This window comes from Mobula birostris, chromosome X, assembly GCF_030028105.1.
Source record: "Mobula birostris isolate sMobBir1 chromosome X, sMobBir1.hap1, whole genome shotgun sequence".
Lineage (NCBI taxonomy): Eukaryota > Metazoa > Chordata > Chondrichthyes > Myliobatiformes > Myliobatidae > Mobula > Mobula birostris.
This window is the reverse complement of record NC_092402.1, coordinates 78,442,644-78,462,528: the sequence shown is the minus strand read 5'-3', so window position 1 is coordinate 78,462,528 and position 19,885 is coordinate 78,442,644. Positions and strand designations below refer to the sequence as shown.

The 19,885-nt window shown below is 41.4% G+C and overlaps 1 protein-coding gene across 1 annotated transcript in view; it reads right to left on the bottom strand.

Moving 5' to 3' along the window:
• The window catches only part of LOC140191402 (myosin light chain kinase, smooth muscle-like), a 73,997-nt gene extending 54,561 nt beyond the window's left edge, over positions 1 to 19,436 (bottom strand). Inside the window, exon 1 of the mRNA XM_072248795.1 lies at positions 18,953 to 19,436. Coding sequence (XP_072104896.1) covers positions 18,953 to 19,097 — 145 coding nt within the window. The 5' untranslated portion in view covers positions 19,098 to 19,436. The remainder of the gene's footprint in view (positions 1 to 18,952) is intronic.
• Between the last annotated feature and the right edge of the window lie 449 nt (positions 19,437 to 19,885).

Here is a 19,885-nt window from a genome sequence, read left to right as displayed (position 1 = left end):
CGAGCTGTGTGTTGCAGCACAGTCGTGGGTCAGCAGAGTGAACAGCAGTGGACTGAGCACACAGCCCTGGGGGACCCCGTGCTCAGTGTGATGGTATTGGAGATGCTGCTTCCAATCTGGACTGACTGAGGTCTCCTAGTCAGGAAGTCTAGGATCCAGTTGCAGAGGGAGGTGTTCAGGCCCAGTAGGCTCAGCTTTCCAATCAGTTTCTGAGGAATGATTGTGTTGAATGCTGAACTGAAGTCTATTAACAGCATTCAAACGGATGTGTCTTTTTTGTCCCGGTGGGTTAGGGCCAGGTGGAGGGTGATGGCAATGGCATCGTCTGTTGAACAGTTGGGACAGTACGCGAACTGCAAGGGGTCCAGTGAGGGGGGCAGCAGGTTCTTGATGTGCCTCATGACGAGCCTCTCAAAACACTTCATGATGATGGATGTGAGTGTGACGGGATGGTAGTCGTTGAGGCAGGACACTGAAGACTTCTTCGGCACGGGGACGATGGTGGCGGTCTTGAAGCACGTTGGAACAACAGCGCTGCTCAGGGAGATGTTGAAGATATCAGCAGGAACATCTGCCAGCTGGTCTGCACATCCTCTAAGCACTCTGCCAGGAATATTGTCTGGTCCAGCAGCCTTCCGTGGGTTGACCCTGCACTGGGTTCTCCTCACATCGGCCACGGTAAGACACAGCACCTGGTCATTTGGAGGAGGGGTGGTCTTCCTCGCCACAACGTCATTTTCCACCTCAAAACAAGCGTATAAGTTATTCAACGCATCTGGGAGGGAGGCATCACCAGCACAGGCAGGTGGTGTTGTCTTGTAGTTGGTGATGTCCTGAATGCCCTTCCACATGCGCCGCGTGTCGCCGCTGTCCTGGAAGTGGCTGTGGATTCGCTGGGCGTGTGCACGCTTTGCCTCTCTGATGGCCCGGGACAGTTTGGCCCTCGCTGTTGTTTCATTCCAAACGCAGTATCATATTTAACACATCAATTTACAATCAACTTTTAAACAAATCATTCACCCAGAAACGGAGACACGATGGAAGGCACACAATAATAACATTTTAGTTAACTTCCTATGCTTTATGTGCAACTATAGAAAAGTAAAAAATTTGGAATTAAAAGTCTATCCTTGCAGATGGGACTTTATGAACATCCTAGATATAATGACAGGTTTCAAGAGGTCAAGTATGTGATTGCAGCAGAGGTGCAGATTTGTTACTTGTACAGGGAGAAATGATGGGTTATGTTAGCACATCTCTTCTGGACTCTTCACTTGTTTCCATACTTCCCCGTTACTTTTATATATATATTACAAATTGACTGGTGCCTACAAAGATGCACTATGGCAGGAGTTCCCAACCTGGCGTCCAGGGACCCCTTGCTTAATGGTATTGGTCCATGCCGGTGCAGTGAAAGCCTGCTTCAGTCTGAATGGAGGCCATGCACACTCACAGGGTGAGATGGAGTACCATGACAAACTGCTGCACAACTGCAGTCCCTTTTGTTTTGTTTTTAAATTCCATTATTCAATGAAAAAGGGGTGGTTAGCGCACCTAAAAATGGCACAGTGCAATCCAGATTCTGGCCAATGTTATTTCGGGCACACACGCCAAACATCAAAACAGATGCTGGTTAACTTACTCAGATTTTCCATATTTTTTCTTTTTAAATTTACTGTTAATTGAAGATCAGAACCAGCAAACAGATAATTTTACTACTTAATAGAAGGTTAAACATATTACGTTTTAATCCCAAATATTTGATCGATTTATCACACAGACCCTTCAACTGAAAAAAGAATCACATATTCATTCTCACACAAATGACCTTCATACCTCACATTAATTGCCAAAATACCAGGCACCTTCCAAATCTTTATGTTGTGTGTAAATAAACCTTCATCTTTTCAAACATCATTGAATTAAATTTAGATATTGAAAGGGTAAATTTAACAAAGAAACAACTATAATTTTCTTGGTAGGTTGGTTTGCTTGGGAAGTATAGTATGCCCCCCAAGTGAACAATAAGTCACCACAAAATATTATAACAACCATTTTGGTTCCTCATCTATTACTGTGAACTTTAATAGCATGCAAGGCCTTGGACACTACCAGACAAACATTGCAAACAAACCTTTGCAATAAGAGTCTTAGGATAGGCCAAGCCAGGTCTGGGAGTACAGGAAGGTGGTAGAGTTTGGAAATTTGGAAGGTGATGGCGGCACAATGGGAAATCTGGTGGAGCTAGTGCCTCATGGCACTGAAGGCTCCAGTTCAATTTTGACCTCAGCTCCTGTCTCTGTGGAGTTTGCACAATCTCTTTATAACTGCATGGTTTTCACCCTGATGTTCCAGTTTCCTCCCACACCCCAAAGGTGTGCAGGCCAGTCCATTAATTGGCCATTGTGAATTGCCCTTGATGTGTAGGTAACTGGTAGAACCTAGCAGAAAATTGATGGAATGTTGAAAGAATAAATAAAAATGGAATCAATGTAGGATTAGTACAAATGTTAATTGATGGTGGGCACAGACTCAGTGGGAAAAAGGGTCTGTTACTGTGTTGTATGACTCTGTGGTGAGAGTCTATGAGACAGGCCACAGTGAGCAGGCCTGAGGCTGACACAATTAATCCCACTCTGACGGAAATTACATCTCTTCCACCAGAGCCACTCAGACTGTAAAGTGGCTGGTCAAATTTACAGAACAGCTCAAAAAAACCTAGATGTCATCTCCACATTAATTACAGTATGTAGCTTTGAAATAAGCAGCGACATGCAGTCTAATTTCAAGGATTTTATTTGCAACTAGTTCAATGTTCTCAAACCCTCAGGCACAGAATATGCAGTAAACAAATGCACGTCACTGGTGATAAACACTCCACATCGTACTTGCAGGGTCACACTTGGCTTTGACTTGGGAAAAGTGGGAAAAGTGAGTCATGCTAAGAGAATTTGCTACAGCAGTTTTCACACAACAATATGTTAGATTTCTGTGTTCATTGATGAATATGTGAAGCTTTTTATTTCTCTCCCCAGAGCTGGCATCATTTTCTGCTGTTTCTCCAACACTCATTCAAGTACCATATCATCACACTTTGCCTTCTCAGTCCTGCTTCAGTCAATTTCTCATCCTCAGTCCCCATCTCTGAGCAGAGTTTAATGCTATCATTGTGAACTCCCTAACCTATACCTATGACCGTTCTGTGAAACATCTCGTGCACGTACTATCTCAGGGATCTGATCCCAGAATTGATTATTAGGGAACCACATGAACGGGCATGGAATGGAGGGATACAAACTTTGTGCATTCAGATGAGATTGGTTTACAGAGACACAAGAGATTCTGCAGATGCAGGAAATCTTGAGCAACGCACGCAAAATGTTGGAGGAACTCAGTAGGTCAGGCAGCATCTGTGGAGGGAAATGAGCAGTCGATGTTTCAGCCTATTGACTTTTTATTTTCATCATATAGTTGCTGTTATGTTTTGTAACTCCAAACCTAACCGAAAGGAAAACACGGGGAGTCCGGGAATAAACATGTGTACTTTGTTACTACTTTAGTGAGGTGCGCACATATGACATGGTGGCATAATGATGTCTGACAACAAAGAATGCTGAATGAAACAATAAATTCTGCATAAACTCTTCTCAGGCTTCCAGCTGGGGACAGGTGGCAATTTTAACAGACGTTTTGATGACAAACTCTGCCATCTTCAGCAGGGATGATGCCTGGGTATGTCTAGTCCGGTGGTACATATACCCCCGTCCTCCATCCCTCCTGATTGGTTAGTCCTCACCTAATTAGATTTCCACTGTCCCATCTTGATTAAAATCGTATTCCAGTTCTTACCTAGAGTCATCAAAGTTGCTGGTGAACGCAGCAGGCCAGGCAGCAACTTTGATGTGTGTTGCCTGAATTTCCAGCACCTGCAGAATTCCTGTTGTCTTACCTAGAGTGAGGCCTTTGTCTTTGCTTAATTCCCTTCAGTCCATTGAGCTCATGCACACCATCAACCACCCATTTGCACTAATTCTATAATAATCCCACTTTATTTTATCTCCATGGGATCACACCCTGTTGTGGGCCGAAGGGCTTGTTCCTGTGCTGTACTGTTCTATGTTCCTTCAACCCTACTAACTCAACTTGGGGTGTCGGAGTTCAGACTTCAGCTCCGGTGGCCTCTGTAAGAAAGTTTCTAAGTTCTTTCCATGTGCACAGGGGATTCCTCCAGGTGCTCTGGTTTCCTCCCACAGTCCAAAGATGTACCGGTTAGTAGGTTAATTGATCATTGTAAATTGTCCTAGGCTAGAGATTAAATAGGTGAGTTGCTGGGCAGCATGGCTTAGTGGGCCTGGGACGTGTTCTGCACTGTTTCTCTAAATAAAATTTTAAAAAAATAAAACCTCACCTCCTACAGGTCATGATCTAAGCTTTTCAGTAACACTTCTACAAAATGATTTGTGAAGTTTTGTTACATTAAAGCAACTATAAATGGATTTTATTGTACTTGTAAGAACACTTTTCCTTTTGCAAAATTTTTGTTGTTAGAGCAATCATAATGAAGTAAGAACAAAACTCAAAGGCATGAGTAAGTAGATAAAACTATGAATAAATTTGGTAAAAAAAGAATGACTGGAAACAGAGCTGCATCTCTTCTGCTTGAAAGGTGTGAACAACGAGGTGAACCACTCCAATAATTACTCACAAGCTCATCAGTAATAAGCAGTAGAAACTGAAAGACTTTTCACAAAGTATGCCCAAGGTTTAAGCATACTTAACCAGATTCCTTTTTTAAGCTAACTTCTAACAAATATGTGAAGACAAAGTTGGTACAACTCTCCACCTTTCACTCAGTCAACTAGTCTACTCTACAAGGGGTACTGATGGAAAACATGTAATAATTTGTAAAGCAACTCATATACAGTGCTGGAGGAAGAAGGGTCTCAGTCTGAAACGTCAACTGTTTATTCATTCTCATAGATGCTGCCTGACGTGCTGAGTTCCCTCAACATTTTGTGTGTGTTGCTTTGGATTTCCCACACCTGCACAATTTGTCGTGTTTATAATAAATTGTTTCATGGTTGTACCTTGTTTGATTACTACACCCTCTTATAATATTTATAAGTGCCAAAACAAAAAAGCAGCAGAAGGTTGAAGACAGTTTGAATACAATAAAGAAAGAAAATTGTTTGAAAAGAATTACAATTGGACAATTTGAGAAAATCAAATTAAAATTTTGCTGAGCTGAACATAGGGGAGAAAGAGAAAGAAAGATCCCAGAACATCTCATGCAAACCAACAAAGTCCCCAGTGGCCAATTCTACATTCAGAACATTAAAGTTGTTTTCAATTCTCACACACCAATGCAACTGATTTCAACTTTGCTACTTTCATATACTTAGAAGGTGATGTCAACACTAATTTTACAAGGGACGATGATTCACATGTACAACAAGCTTGATCCCTCTGCATCTGCCTCATTAGTGATCTTTCTTCATTTCAGTAATAGTCTGCCATTAAATTCCTCTAAACAAAGTTTTCTCACAATTTCGCAAACACAAGGAAATTTTTCTCACAATTTCCCCATATTAAACTCTCTGGAATTCTCTGCTCTCAAGGGAGGTCACTCAATATGTTTAAGGTGGAGATAGATATTTGAAAGATTGGGAAATTGAGGGATTTGGAGAACTGATACAGAAGACAAGTTGAGGCTGGTATAGATCAAGCATGTTGGTAGATTCTCAAGTGGTGATGAGAGGGGTTACAGGAGTGAGATATGACAACTAGTGGAGTGGTGCCGCAGCAACAACCTGGTACTTAACGTCAGAAAGTCGGAAGAGCTGATTGTGGACTCCAGGAAGGGTAAGACGAAGGAACACATACCGTTCCTCATAGAGGGATCAGAAGTGGAGAGAGTGAACAGTTTCAAGTTCCTGGGTGTCAAGACCTCTGAGGATCTAACCTGGTCCCAACATATTGATGTAGTTATAAAGAAGGCAAGACAGTGGCTATACTTTATTAGGAGTTTGAGGAGATTTGGCATGTCAACAAATACACTCAAAAACTTCTATAGTTGTACCGTGGAGAGCATTCTGACAGACTGCATCACTGTCTGGTATGGGGGGAGCTGTACAGGACCAAAAGAAGCTGTAAAAGTTTGTAAATCTAGTCGGCTCCATCTTGGGTACTAGCCTACAAAGTACCCAGGACATCTTCAGGGAGCGATGTCTCAGAAAGGCAGCGTCCATTATTAAGGACCTCCAGCACCCAGGACATGCCCTTTTCTCACTGTTACCATCAGGTAGGAGGTACAGAAGCCTGAAGGCACACACTCAGTGCTTCAGGAACAGCTTCTTCCCCTCTGCCATCCGATTCCTAAATGGACATTGAATCTCTGGACACTACCTCACTTTTTAAAAATCTATTCAATATACATAATTGATATACTTGTTTATTTATTATTATGATTATTTAATTTATTATTACTTCTCTGCTAGATTATGTATTGCATTGAACTGCTGCTGCTGTTAACAAATTTCACGTCACATGCCAGTGATAATAAACCCGATTCTGATTCTGATCCATGATCATATTCAATGAACGACCAAGTGTGAGTGGCCTGCTCCTCCACTGTGTTTTTGTGTACCTGCCAAGTATTTGCCCGCTCTCTCCTTTCGCAGTCAAGGCTATCAAGATGGAGGTACAGGAGCCTCAGGTCTCACACTACCAGGTTCAGGAACAGTCGTTACCATTCAACCATCAGGCTTTTGATCGAGAGTGGATAACTTCACTCAACCTAATACTAAACTGTTTCCTTAACTCACTTTCAAGGACTTACATTCATATTGATTGCTTATTTGTAGTCACCTTGTGTACAGACACTCCGGTGCCTAGTGTCGCTTTATGGACATACAATCTATATACATAAGCTATCTTATATATTGATATTTATTATGCTATTTATTATTGTGTTCTTTATCTTATTGTGTTTTGTTTTTGTGCTGCATCGGATCCGGAGTAACAATTATTTAATTCTCTTTTACACTTATGTACTGGAGATGACATTAAACAATCTTGAACCTTATGATTATTATTTTGTTGGTTTGTTTCTTCTTTTTGTATTTGCAGTTTGTTGTCTTTTGTGCATTGACTGTTTGTCCATCTTGCGTGTGACTTTCGTTGATTCTAATATGTTTCTTTGTATTTAATGAGAATGCCCACAAGAAAATGAATCTCAGGGTAGTATACAGTGACATAAATGTACTTAGATAATAAATTTACTTTGAACTTTGAATTGACTCAATCTTTATGCATTCATCTGCAGAGTTCCATTATTTCTACTGCCTTCCCACCTATTTTTACATCACTTAGTTCTTCATTAATCCCTGCTGAAGAATGCCTTTTTGATTCCTGATGACACATTGGAAGCTGCAACTATACTTGCCTCTTTGAAATATGGTTCAAAATTATGGACAGAGAATAATGGCAGTAAAGAAAATAAAGGCATTTTTTTCTCTTTAGAAAGAAAAATGGAAGGCTACATAAGAGAGAAGGGTTGTACTGATATTGGAGAAGATTACAGGATCAGCACAACATCGTGGGCCATAGGGCCGTAAGCACAGTAGTGTTCTATGTTCTATGCTCTGTTACTATCTCTAACCTACCTTGATAATTAACTTACTGTGGTGAACATTACTACAGGATACTACAGTGTCACTGCACTTAGTTCAGTTAGTGCGGCTATTTCACAGCTCTGAGACTCTGGGTTTGATCCTGTAGCTGTCTTTGTGAAATTTGTATATTCTCTCTATGACTATATTGGTTGCCTTTGACTGCTCTGGCTTCCTCCCACATCTGAGTGATTTGTTAGTTGGTAGGTGAAGTGGCCACTTTGTGATGGGTGCCTGAAGAACTTGGGGATGGGGTGAGGTGGTGTTTTAATGGATGTGTAACAGAGAAAAGCTTATACTTTATACTTCATACTTTATACTTTATAGGAGAACGAGATTGCTTTAAGAGCTGGCATAGACTTGTAGAGCTGAATAGCCTCTTTTATGGGAGAAATATGAGAACTTGAAAGCCTAATTAATAACCTATTTATCCAATAAACTAAATTTCCTTTTACAACACAGAATTACCGTAAACAGAAGTGATCTCAATTGAAGTTCCAATAAATAATCTAGACAGCAAATTACAAACTATTTATACAATATTAGTAGCTTGCATGTCCACAAAAAGCCAACAAAATTAATAGAGTTTGAAGGACAGACCTTATTTTTGTCATCTTTTAAATTACGGTGGATGTTCATCAGTATATTGCTGCTCAATTTCCTTCAACAACAATTACCCTGAAAATTATTTCTTTGCTTTCTCATTGATTCACACTGATATCAGGATTGCAAATTTTAACCTGATTGCTTGGAAGATGCACTGACCTGTTGCAAAAGTCACATTGCACACATTTTGCAAACTGCTCAAAACGTCTTTTGTTTTCACAGAGAGCCTGCAGTTTCAGGAACCTCTGCGGAATTTGGACTCTCAGCTGGTAGAGTTTGACTTTAATGACATTCCCTTTCTGCATCTGTTATAAGCCTCTGAACAAAGTCCAATTTTAAGAAGAAGGCAGTTTACAAGCAATCTGCTCCAAAGCCTCAACTTCCTGCCGGAAGGACTGGTCACTTCTGCGAATCTTGCCCTCACACTATCCGGTACATGGGACAAATGAAGGAGGAAGTACTTAAATTCTAGTCTGAACTTCCTTCTGAAGCTATGAATAAAATTTATTTCAAGTGTGCAATGTGGGAAAGTGGTTATATTATTGTATATTTAATCTTTGCGGTGTGCCCACCACTCAGTTGGCTGGTCAGACTTGCAACCCAGCTTGTTGTGCAGTAATGGCTCATTGCTTCCCTAATTGGCCTATGCTCCCACTGTTTCCCCAGCATCACATTACCGTTCAACTATTTATCCATTTGAAAATGTTTCACCATTTTTTAGGCAACACATTCAGAAAGCAACCTCGTGTTGCTTCTGTATTTAACCTGTATTCAGGTTAGCCAGGATCCACAAATGGAAAAGTAAAGTTAACGTAACAGAAAATGTTAACTATCGCTCTCCCCAAAGATGCTGCCTGAGCTGCTAAGTATTTCCACTACATTGCTTCATTTTAAATTTCCTGTATTTGCATTATTCTCATTATGTATCCATAATCTGAACACATCTATCAGATCTGTCATCTTTGCTCCAGGTAGATGTGTAGCGGAGAGCATATTGACTGGCTGCATCACAGCCTGGTATGGAAACACCAATGTCATTGAATGGAAATTCCTACAAGAAGTGGTGGACATGGCCCAGTCCATCACACATAAAGCCCTCCTCACCATGGAGCACATCTACATGAAACACTGTTGCAGGAAAGTGGCATTCGCCATCAAGGACCCCAACCACCCAGGACATGCTTTCTTCTCACTGCTGCCATCAGGAAGAAGGTACCCACACCACCAGGTTCAGGAACAGTTACTATCCCTCACACATCAGGCTCTTGAACCAAAGGGGATAACTTCACTCAACTCATAATTGAAATTTTCCTACAGCCAAAGGATTCACTTTCAAGGGCTCCTCATCTCATGTTCTCGCTATTTATTCCTTATAGTTATTATTCTTTCTTTCTTTTTGTATTTGCAAAGTTTGTTGTTTTCTACAATCTGGTTCAACGCCCTAGTTGGGCGGTCTTTCGTTGATTCTGTTATGGTTATTATTCTATAGATTTATCGAGTATGCCCTCAAGAAAATGAATCTCAGACAAGAGAAAGTCTGCAGATGCTGGAAATTCAAAGCAACACACACAAAGTGCTAGAGGAACTCAGCAGGCCAGGCAGCAGCCATGGAAAAGAGTACCGTCAACATTTCGGGCCAAGAATCTCAGGGTTTTATATGGTGACACACATGTACTTGGAAAATAAATTTACTTTGAACTTTGAACATTCTTCATGAAGTTGGAGAGTGTCATGATATATTCTGAAACTACAGTCCTGAAATGAAATAAAGAAGTGACTCTGTGATCAGTTCAGAATGCAAAAAAAAGAGGACCAAGGGATTAAGAGGAAAATAGAATATTAAAATAATCATTTTATCAATAATAATTACAAACAATTCTTTAGATGTACAAGGAGAAAAATATTGACAAAGACAAATTGAGATCTCTTACAGTCAGAAATATAATTTATAATAGGGAACAAAAATTGCACCCTAATTGAATGCATACTCTGGGTCTAGCTTCACAAAGGAGGAACTCAAATAAATAAACTCTCATACATTTTAAGGAATCTAGAGTCTAGTGAGAGAGAGGTAATAAAGGAAGTCAATATCAGTAATGAAATGGTGTTTGTTAAATTAATGAATTTTCAGGTTAATAAATCCCCACAGCCTTGCATCTCAGAATATATCAGAAAGTGATCCTAAAACCAATAGCAGAATATTGGAAAACAGTGACACGATCATTCAAAATCATCATGAAATTATGATTTATATTATACTGGGCAAATTTACTGGAATTTTGATGATATGACTAAGTAGGCTCAGAGAACAAACAGATGTGGTTTAAGTGATTAACGTGCAGAATTAAAACGTATGGGGTTGGTGCTAATGTACACAAAATCATGGTTATCCACATATTTCGTATCTACGTATCTGTGCAGGGTTCACCATCTATTACAGAAATGCTGGTAAACACGATGATCCACCAGATCCCTCTTCTGTGGTGTCTGTTGACTCCTGTTTGCTGTGAGATGGAGTGTTTATGACAAACTGAAACAATGAAGCTGAACCTTGCGTGGAGATTTACTGTACTGTCATGGATAGAGTACAAGGTTCAGTGCCTGCATTCTAGCTATTTACAATGATTTCGTCGAGCAAGTTAACTGTAATATTCTAACTCTGTAGAAGTGTGAGCTGTGAGGAGGGTGCAATCATTTGGACTGGTTGAGTGAATGAACAAATGGATAGCAGATAATGTGGACAAAGTAATCATCTTTGATGGTCAAAATAGGATGATGATTATGATCTGAGCAGCCAGAGATTAGGGGTAAGTACAGTGGCAGTTGGCAGTCCTCGTGCACCAGCCAATAGAATTAAACATGCAGGTGAGGCAGGCATATTGTTTATCAGCCTTCACAGCAAAAGGAATTGAGTATAAGAGCAAAGATTCTTGATCGGTCAGGGCATGAAGGGATACAGGGAGAAGGCATGAGATTGGAGCTGAGGAAAATTGATAATAAATTTACTTTGAACTTTGAATCAAACCTAGCTTCTTAATTTCCTCCACATAACCAAAGTCCTTCATCCCTGTGACCACTGCAGTAAGTCCTTTCTGCAATTTTTCAAGCACTTTGACATCCTTCCTGAAAATATGGTGGCTAAACTAACCATGCACCTCCAACTCAGACATGTTATAGCTTGACAATACTCTAGATCTATCAATAAAGACAAGAAACCTGTACACCATTCAGTAAGCTGTTGAATTTATTTTCCTGCTGTCAAACATTTCTAGTTTCCCCACCCCTGCTATTTAATACTCAATAAAACTCTCTCATTTTATTATACTGCCGATCTATATTTCCCAACCCAGATGTTTATAAAGAAGTATGAAGTAATACACCTCCTGCCAGGTCTGACTGTTTTCTGTACCCTGACGACTACTAGTCGCCTTGCTAATTACTTCTGCCTGCAAATTCTACAATGCATTGATACATGTAGCAACCAATTTCTGTATCTGTGTCTACGCCCACCTGGACAAGCCAGCGAGCCCTGTGAAGGTCATGTTTTCTGACTTCTCCAGTGCGTTCAACACCATCCACCCTGCTCTGCTGGGGGAGAAGCTGACAGTGATGCAGGTGGATGCTTTCCTGGTGTCATGGATTCTTGATTACCTGACTGGCAGACCACAGTACGTGTGCTTGCAACACTGTGTGTCCGACAGGGGATCAGCAGCACTGGGTCTCCCTTTCTCTTCACCACTTACACCTCGGACTTCAACTACTGCACAGAGTCTTGTCATCTTCAGAAGTTTTCTGATGACTCTGCCATAGTTGGATGCATCAGCAAGGGAGATGAGGCTGAGTACAGGGCTATGGTAGGAAATTTTGTCACATGGTGTGAGCAGAATTATCTGCAGCTTAATGTGAAAAAGACTAAGGAGCTGGTAGTAGACCTGAGGAGAGCTAAGGTACCAGTGACCCCTGTTTCCATCCAGGGGGTCAGTGTGGACATGGTGGAGGATTACAAATACCTGGGGATATGAATTGACAATAAACTGGACTGGTCAAAGAACACTGAGGCTGTCTACAAGAAGGGTCAGAGCCGTCTCTATTTCCTGAGGAGACTGAGGTCCTTTAACATCTGCCGGACGATGCCGAGGATGTTCTACGAGTCTGTGGTGGCCAGTGCTATCATGTTTGCTGTTGTGTGCTGGGGCAGCAGGCACCAACAGAATCAACAAACTCATTCGTAAGGCCAGTGATGTTGTGGGGATGGAACTGGACTCTCTCACAGTGGTGTCTGAAAAGAGGATGCTGACTAAGTTGCAAACCATCGTGGACAATGTCTCCCATCCACTACATAATGTACTGGGTGGGCACAGGAGTACATTCAGCCAGAGACTCATTCCACCGAGATGCAACACAGAGCGTCATAGGAAGTCATTCCTGCCTGTGGCCATCAAACTTTACAACTCCTCCCTTGGAGGGTCAGACACCCTCAGCCAATAGGTTGGTTCTGGACTTACTTCCTGGCATAATTTACATATTACTCTTTAACTATTTATGGTTCTATTACTATTTATTATTTATGGTGCAACTGTAACGAAAACCAATTTCCCCCAGGATCAATAAAGTATGACTAATGACTAACAACTAATATGCCCGCAACTTAAAATTACTGAGGGAAAGGGGTACTGGAGCTAGATATGCAGGTGAGTGTCTAGGGAAATAGGATAGCTGTGGGTGAGTGGGAGCAGAGATAGTAGGATGGGAGGAATTTATCAGAGCTGGTGTGCAGAGCCAGAAAACGCCACGTGTAGGGGTTTAACTGATGACTTGGGAATGTTTCACACTTAACGATAAGTCTCCTAGGTTGGTGCCGAGAGATTAAAAGTACATACTCCTGGCAGTGCTTGACAAAAGACACTATTCCTCCCTTCTACTATCCACCCCTAGATACATGGAACATAGTACACTTCCCATGCAATGCCCCAAAATGTGTGTTACACAGCATATCTCATCATATCATGTCAAAAGCACGACAGAATGGTTAAGTGCCCAATCAAATTTCAATCGTGTGTATACAGAGAGTAGAGCAGTGGGCTAAGCACAGACCCCTGAGGTGCGCCAGTATTGATTGTCTCAGATTGTATATGGTAACATATACTTTGATAATAAATTTACTTTGAACTTTGAGGCCAAATTTACCAAATGGCACGTAACTTTGTCTAGCATTGTTTCTCCTTCAGGTTGCATGAAACCGGCACTAAACGATAGTTTACTGAATTCGCAACTATGCTCTCCAATACAATGAGGGGTAACAATTGCAGTCTGTTTGAGCGAGATTATGGATTGACTGTAACCTGTGGATCTGAATTCCAGCAAGAAATGAGAAAATTGGAAATGGGAATGTAAGACCTCAACATCCACTTACTCACCTTTATTCCATAACCCATGGTATTCTTCTCAATGAGAAGCTATCAATCTCAGGCTTCAAGCTGCAGTTCAAAGATCAATTAAGTCACCATAAAAACTTAATGATTTAGTTTATCTTTACTTGTGGGTCAAAAATCCACATGTAGTTTAATTCACCTTTTACAACCTCAGTAATAACTTAAGTCTTCTGCAATTAATAAGCTACATTCAAATTGGTCTTGATGCAGCTTTCCAACCTACAGAGACAGCAGCTATATTTCATCAGGAGTTTGAGGATATTTGGCATGTCACCAAAGACACTCACAAATTTCTACAGGTGTATCGTGGAGAGCATTCTGGCTGGCTGCATCACCATCTGTACGGGGGCGGTGGCGGTTCGGGTGTGACTACTGCACGGGATCGAAATAAGCAGCAGAGAGTTGTAAACTTAGTCAACTCCACCGTGGGCACTAGCCTCTGTCATATCCAGGACATTTTCAAAGAGTGAAGCCTCAAAAAGGTGGTGTCCATCATTAAGGATCCCCACCATACAGGACATGCCCTCTTCTCATTGCTACCATCAGGGAGAAGGTCGAGGAGCCTGAAGACATGCACTGAATGATTCAGAAACAGCTTCTTCCCCTCTGCAATCCAATGTCTGAATGGATATTGAACCCATGAACACTACCTCACTAGTTTTTTATTTTTATTTTTGCACAACTTATTTAATTTAAGTTTTACTGTATACATATACTTACAGTAATTTGCAGTTTTATTTTCTTTACTATTAGGTATTGTGTTGTACTGTTGCGGCAAAGTTAACAAATTTCATGTCATATGCTGGTGATATTAAATCTGATTCTGATCCTGACCTAAAACATCAACAATTCCTTTGCTCCCATAGATGATGTTTGACTCACTGGGATAGAACCATAGAACACTACAGCACCAGGCCATTTGGCCCTTCTAGTCTGTGCCGAAACTTTATTCCGCTAGTCCCATTAACCTGTACCCAGTCCATAACCCTCCAGACCTCTCCCATCCATGTAGCCATCCAATTTGTTTTTAAAACTTAAGAGTGAGCCCGCATTTACCACGTCAGATGGCAGCTCGTTCCACACTCCCACCACTCTCTGAGTGAAGAAGTTCCCCCTAATGTTCCCCCTAAACCTTTCCCCTTTCACCCTAAAGCCATGTCCTCTCATGTTTATCTCTCCTAAACTAAGTGGAAAGAGCCTACTCGCATTTACTCTGTCTACACCCCTCATTATTTTGTAAGCCTCTATCAAACCTCCCCTCATTCTTCTACGCTCCAAGGAATAAAGTCCTAACCTGTTCAATCTTTCCCTGTAACTCAGCTCCTGAAGACCCGGCAACATCCTAGTAAATCTTCTCTGCACACTTTCAATCTTACTGATATCCTTCCTATAGTTAGGTGACCAGAACCGCACACAATATTCCAAATTTGGCCTCACCAATGTCGTATACAACCTCACCATAACATCCCAACTCCTATACTCAATACTTTGATTTATGAATGCCAGGATGCCAAAAGCCTTCTTTACAACCCTGCCCACCTGTGACGCCGCTTTCAGGGAATTACGTATCTGAACTCGCAGATCCCTTTGTTCCTCCGCACTCCTCAGTGCCCTACCATTTACTGTGTATGTCCTACTTTGATTTGTCCTTCCAAAATGCAAGACCTCACACTTGCCTGCAGATCCAGCAGATCATTTACTGGGAATTGTATGTTACACAGCTAAAGGTTCAAACAATATCATTATCCTTTTCTTACAGCTTGCATATCATAACTGTCCTCTAATTACACTTTATCTTGGCAGGAGTTTATTTGTATTTTGGTTTAAACTAACACATTAGTTCAAAGGGTAAAACAGATTAAGGATAAGCCAAAAGCCTGGCTCTGAATTCTGTTGTCTGTTTGTTTTCAAAAGAAATTTCTCAGAATCTTAATGATGAAGTAAGCAAATAAATGGAATAAAGCAAAATTCTTATTTTATTAACCAGATGTTTCCATGTCTCCTCCGTGAGGACCACAGCCTTGTCGTGGTTTGGAGGTTTGCGTGCCTCAATGACCCGGAGAGCTATGCTGGCTGGAGTCAGGGCTTTGGCTCTAGGTAGCATCACCCATACCAAACAGGTGGTCCACCCGTTCTCCAGGTTTGGGGGTTCAACTCAGGGCTAACAACATTGACAAGTAAAGCAAAATTGTTTCGAAAACAGTAATGAAGAATCCTTCGACGTCTGAGTGTAATTGTATTCCTGAGTCTCCACCCAGGACTTGCATGACTGACAGTAGTGAAAACCGAGAGGAAGCTACTGACATGATGAAGGAAGCCTTGAACACCACCAGAGATGGAGGATCTTCATTGCCGCCCTAAATGCCAGTGGCATAACAGGCAGGTGCAGTTTCCATTGATGGGATTTTTATTTGAGTTTTAGCTAATCCTACTAAATAACTGGACTGTTTAGCACTAAACTGAATAGATGCAATACTACCATTCAACAATGTACAAATGGGTAGTTTATGTGTAATTCTAATGCACTCCAATTCTTCCAAAACTTTCCTTATATAATTAGCTTATATCTGCATCTCAGTGATGGCAACCTTGCTGCCAAATCAAAAGATTGTAGGGTTAAGATTTCAGCTCTCAGTCCAGGCCAAGAGCCCAGCCCAGCCCAGCACAGAGATGTGATGCCTTACAATATTGTTGTTAAACTACAAATCCTCCCATGTGGATACAAAATCCTACATGATGATAGCTCAATGAGCTGTGAGTTCTTCACTGTGGCTACACAATATTTATCCCTAAATGGAAATATGAAAAAGTTAAGTGTTTATTAGTATACAACACAAGCTATCACATCTCTCTCAAGAAACGTTTCAGGAAATATTTCATTGGCTGCAGAGTGCTTTGATACGTCCGAAGAATAGAAAAGGCAGTGTATAAACACTGGGCTCTCTTCTATGCATTTGAGGGTACGTTTATCACATTGTCATTCATCATTCAAAACAGGGTACAACCAATTCAGAACAGTAATTAGTGACAGACAATAACTGCTGGTCTTAGCAGTTATGTTCACATCCCAACCCTGAAACCCCAAGTTCAGGTCAACAATGTATCAATTATAGAAAGATCCTCTAATTATAGAGAAATCCAAATAAAATAAAAACATTTAGTAAAAATGTTGTAAGTTTGAGGTAAAACCAGAAAATGATCATTCCCAACTTACTGAGATCAGCAGAGATTTTTCTTTTAACTTCTGTTTTACTGTTTTCAAATTTAAGAAAATATTTTTTGTCAGAAACAGCAATGCATCTTTCCTCGTCAGACAGCACAGAAATAGAGGCTTCATCCCAATTTCTCCATACCAAGTAAGGTGCCTACCCGAGCAAGCCCAGTGCATACCTTTGGATTTAATTCCTCCAAACCTTAGCTATCCCAGCATTTGTCAAGATGACTTTTACACCTCTAACACCTACTCTGGTATACTCACCATCCACTTCCCTCTAAAATTGAAATACTTCTCCCCCACCTTAAACCTATGACCTTTAGTTTAAGACTCCCTACCCTGGGAAGAGTACTGTATCTAGCTTATCTATCTCTCTCTCTCTCTCTCTCTCTCTTTCTCTGGCTATCCATTCCATAGGATGACGATAGTTCCTTTCAGTCAGTTAGTGGGGCTTGATATGTACCCCACTCCTCAGAAAGGAACAGTGTGTGCATGAGTGGATTTAAAGTGAGTAAAGAATTGCACAGGTCCAGACCCACCCTCTCGACATCCCCTCCCGGATCCAGCAGTGGGGTCCAAGACGGTTGGGGGAATCTCTGTTGCAGTGAATGGCCAGACCAAGCTTCGATGCAAGGGATGCCCTTTCCACGCTTCACAGCACGTGTTTGCTAGATGGCCATTGACCCTACGAGAGGGTTCATCCGCCCTTTGACAGGTCTTGTTTTTCATCCTGCAGGGTGTCTAGCCACCCTCCTCATCAGGCAAGCCTGGTGGGGGAGCCGGTTTAGTCGCCAACCACCCGACCATGTGACAGGTAGTACTGGGTTACATGGTACCAGAAGCACTCAGACGAGTGACCTGAACTGACTAGCTTATCTATACCCCTCATGATTTTATAAATCTTTGTAAGGTCATCCCTTAGTCTCTTTCACGCTAGGGAAAACAGTCCCAGCCTGTCCAATCTCTTCTTGTTGCTCAACATTCCTGGCAACATTCCTCTTAATCTTTTCTAATTTAATTTCATCCTTTTTTCTTTTTTTATTTTGTATTTGCAAAGTTTGTTGTCTTTTGCATATTGGTTGTTGGTCAGTCCTGTTGGGTGTGGTCTTTCATTGATTCTATTGTGTTTTGGATTTTCTGTGTATGTCCTCAAGAAAATGAATGAAATGGGTTGTATATGGCGACATATATTTACTTTAAACATTGAACTACAAGTCGACCCTCTCTGAAATACTGTGCACATTCTGCTTTATAACAGAAAAATAAGAACAATGCATTTGATTTTTTTAATAACATCTGTAAAAAAACAAATTTTAAAAAATTGTCAATTCAAAAATGCAACTTTAGATAGTGACCAATATACTGTGTGTAAACGTATATTCATATATAAATTAAAATACATACTTGTTCCTTTTAACAATCTCTGGAATGTACTCAATTCAAAATACAAATTAAGTTGTAACATTTCCATGTTCCAGTTATCTAGCATTCATTCTTTATGCGCTGTGTCATATGACGTGGGCGATCATGGTCTTTTGACCATGATTGTTCTTGTCAATTTTTTCTACAGGATGTTTTCTACCTCTTCTGGGCAGTGTCTCTACAAGATGGTGACCCCAGCCATTATCAATACTCTTCAGAGATTGTCTGCCTGGCGTCAGTGGTCACATAACCAGGACTTATGATATGCACCAGCTGCTCGTACGACCATCCACCACCTGCTCCCCTGGCTTCATATGACCCTGATCGGGGGGCTAAGCAGGTGCTACACCTTGCCCAAGGGTGACCTGCTGGCTAGCAGAGGGAAGGAGCACCTTACACCTCCTTTGGGAGAGACCATCTCCACCTCACCACCCTTGCATCGACTAATTCAAATCACAGCGAATTTCAGGATTAAAACATAGGAACATGTGTGAAATTGAACCAAGTTAAACTTTTGTTGTGGAGGTTATTGCACACAGATGTGTATTATGATCTCCACAGCAGCTCCTGCACCAGACAGAGAGACAGACACACACACACACACTCACCTGCCGAGGCTTTCTCAGAGACCTGTCGCTGAGTTCCAGTTTCAGGCTTTGCTGGCGATGTAACCCTGCCGGCTGTATCCCGCCTGTTGTCCGGCGGCTGAGAAGGTTTCTGCAGTCTGACGTGAAGAGTAGAAACGTAATTCATTGCTCGCTCTTTCTCTGTCTGTCTAGTTCACAATCATCTTTTTTCGCTATCTAGTTCAATCTCTTTTAAGATATGTTTCAAACACTGTCTTGTCAGAACTCATCCCCACAAATGAAGCCGATCAACATTTTACTATTCCGCCTCCACTACGGGAAACGCATTGGCTCTCTGTATCCGTTCTTGTGCATTTACAAGTGCCGAAACTCGGCTTTTATTCGCAGTTCTGGCCAGGCTCCAGGAGAGTCCTCACGATCTTGAAAAGGCAGACGTGTGATTGCACAGTGAACAACACATCCGACCGGGAAACTCCTCAAACATGGATCTCTGTCAAAATCTAATGTATGCGTGACCCATGCTTTTAAAAACAAAGGTCAGAACAGTTTCTGCCAGTAATCCGATTAAATAGCGATTTGTGAGCAATAAAAACCTTTCAACGCTGTAACAAGCTACTGGTTGTGTTCAAACTGACCATTCTGTCCGAGTGGCTGATTTGTACATCAGCAGCTCATCGGGAACAAGCCTAGCGCACAGTCCAAGTGTACTCGTGAGGCCCCAATAACTGAAATGCAGGAAAGAAACTTATAAATGCAGAACAATGCAAAAATACCCAATGATGGGACATACTTTTCATTCGGATATTTATTTGTTACTCCTCACATGATTCATCGCCATTTGGACAATTAACACCGATGCAGGCCCCCACAAAACCGAACTTGTCCCGCTCCCAAAGGTGATAGCACCACCACCCAGTAAGCATTGAGCACCCCATTGATGAGATCATTTGTCAC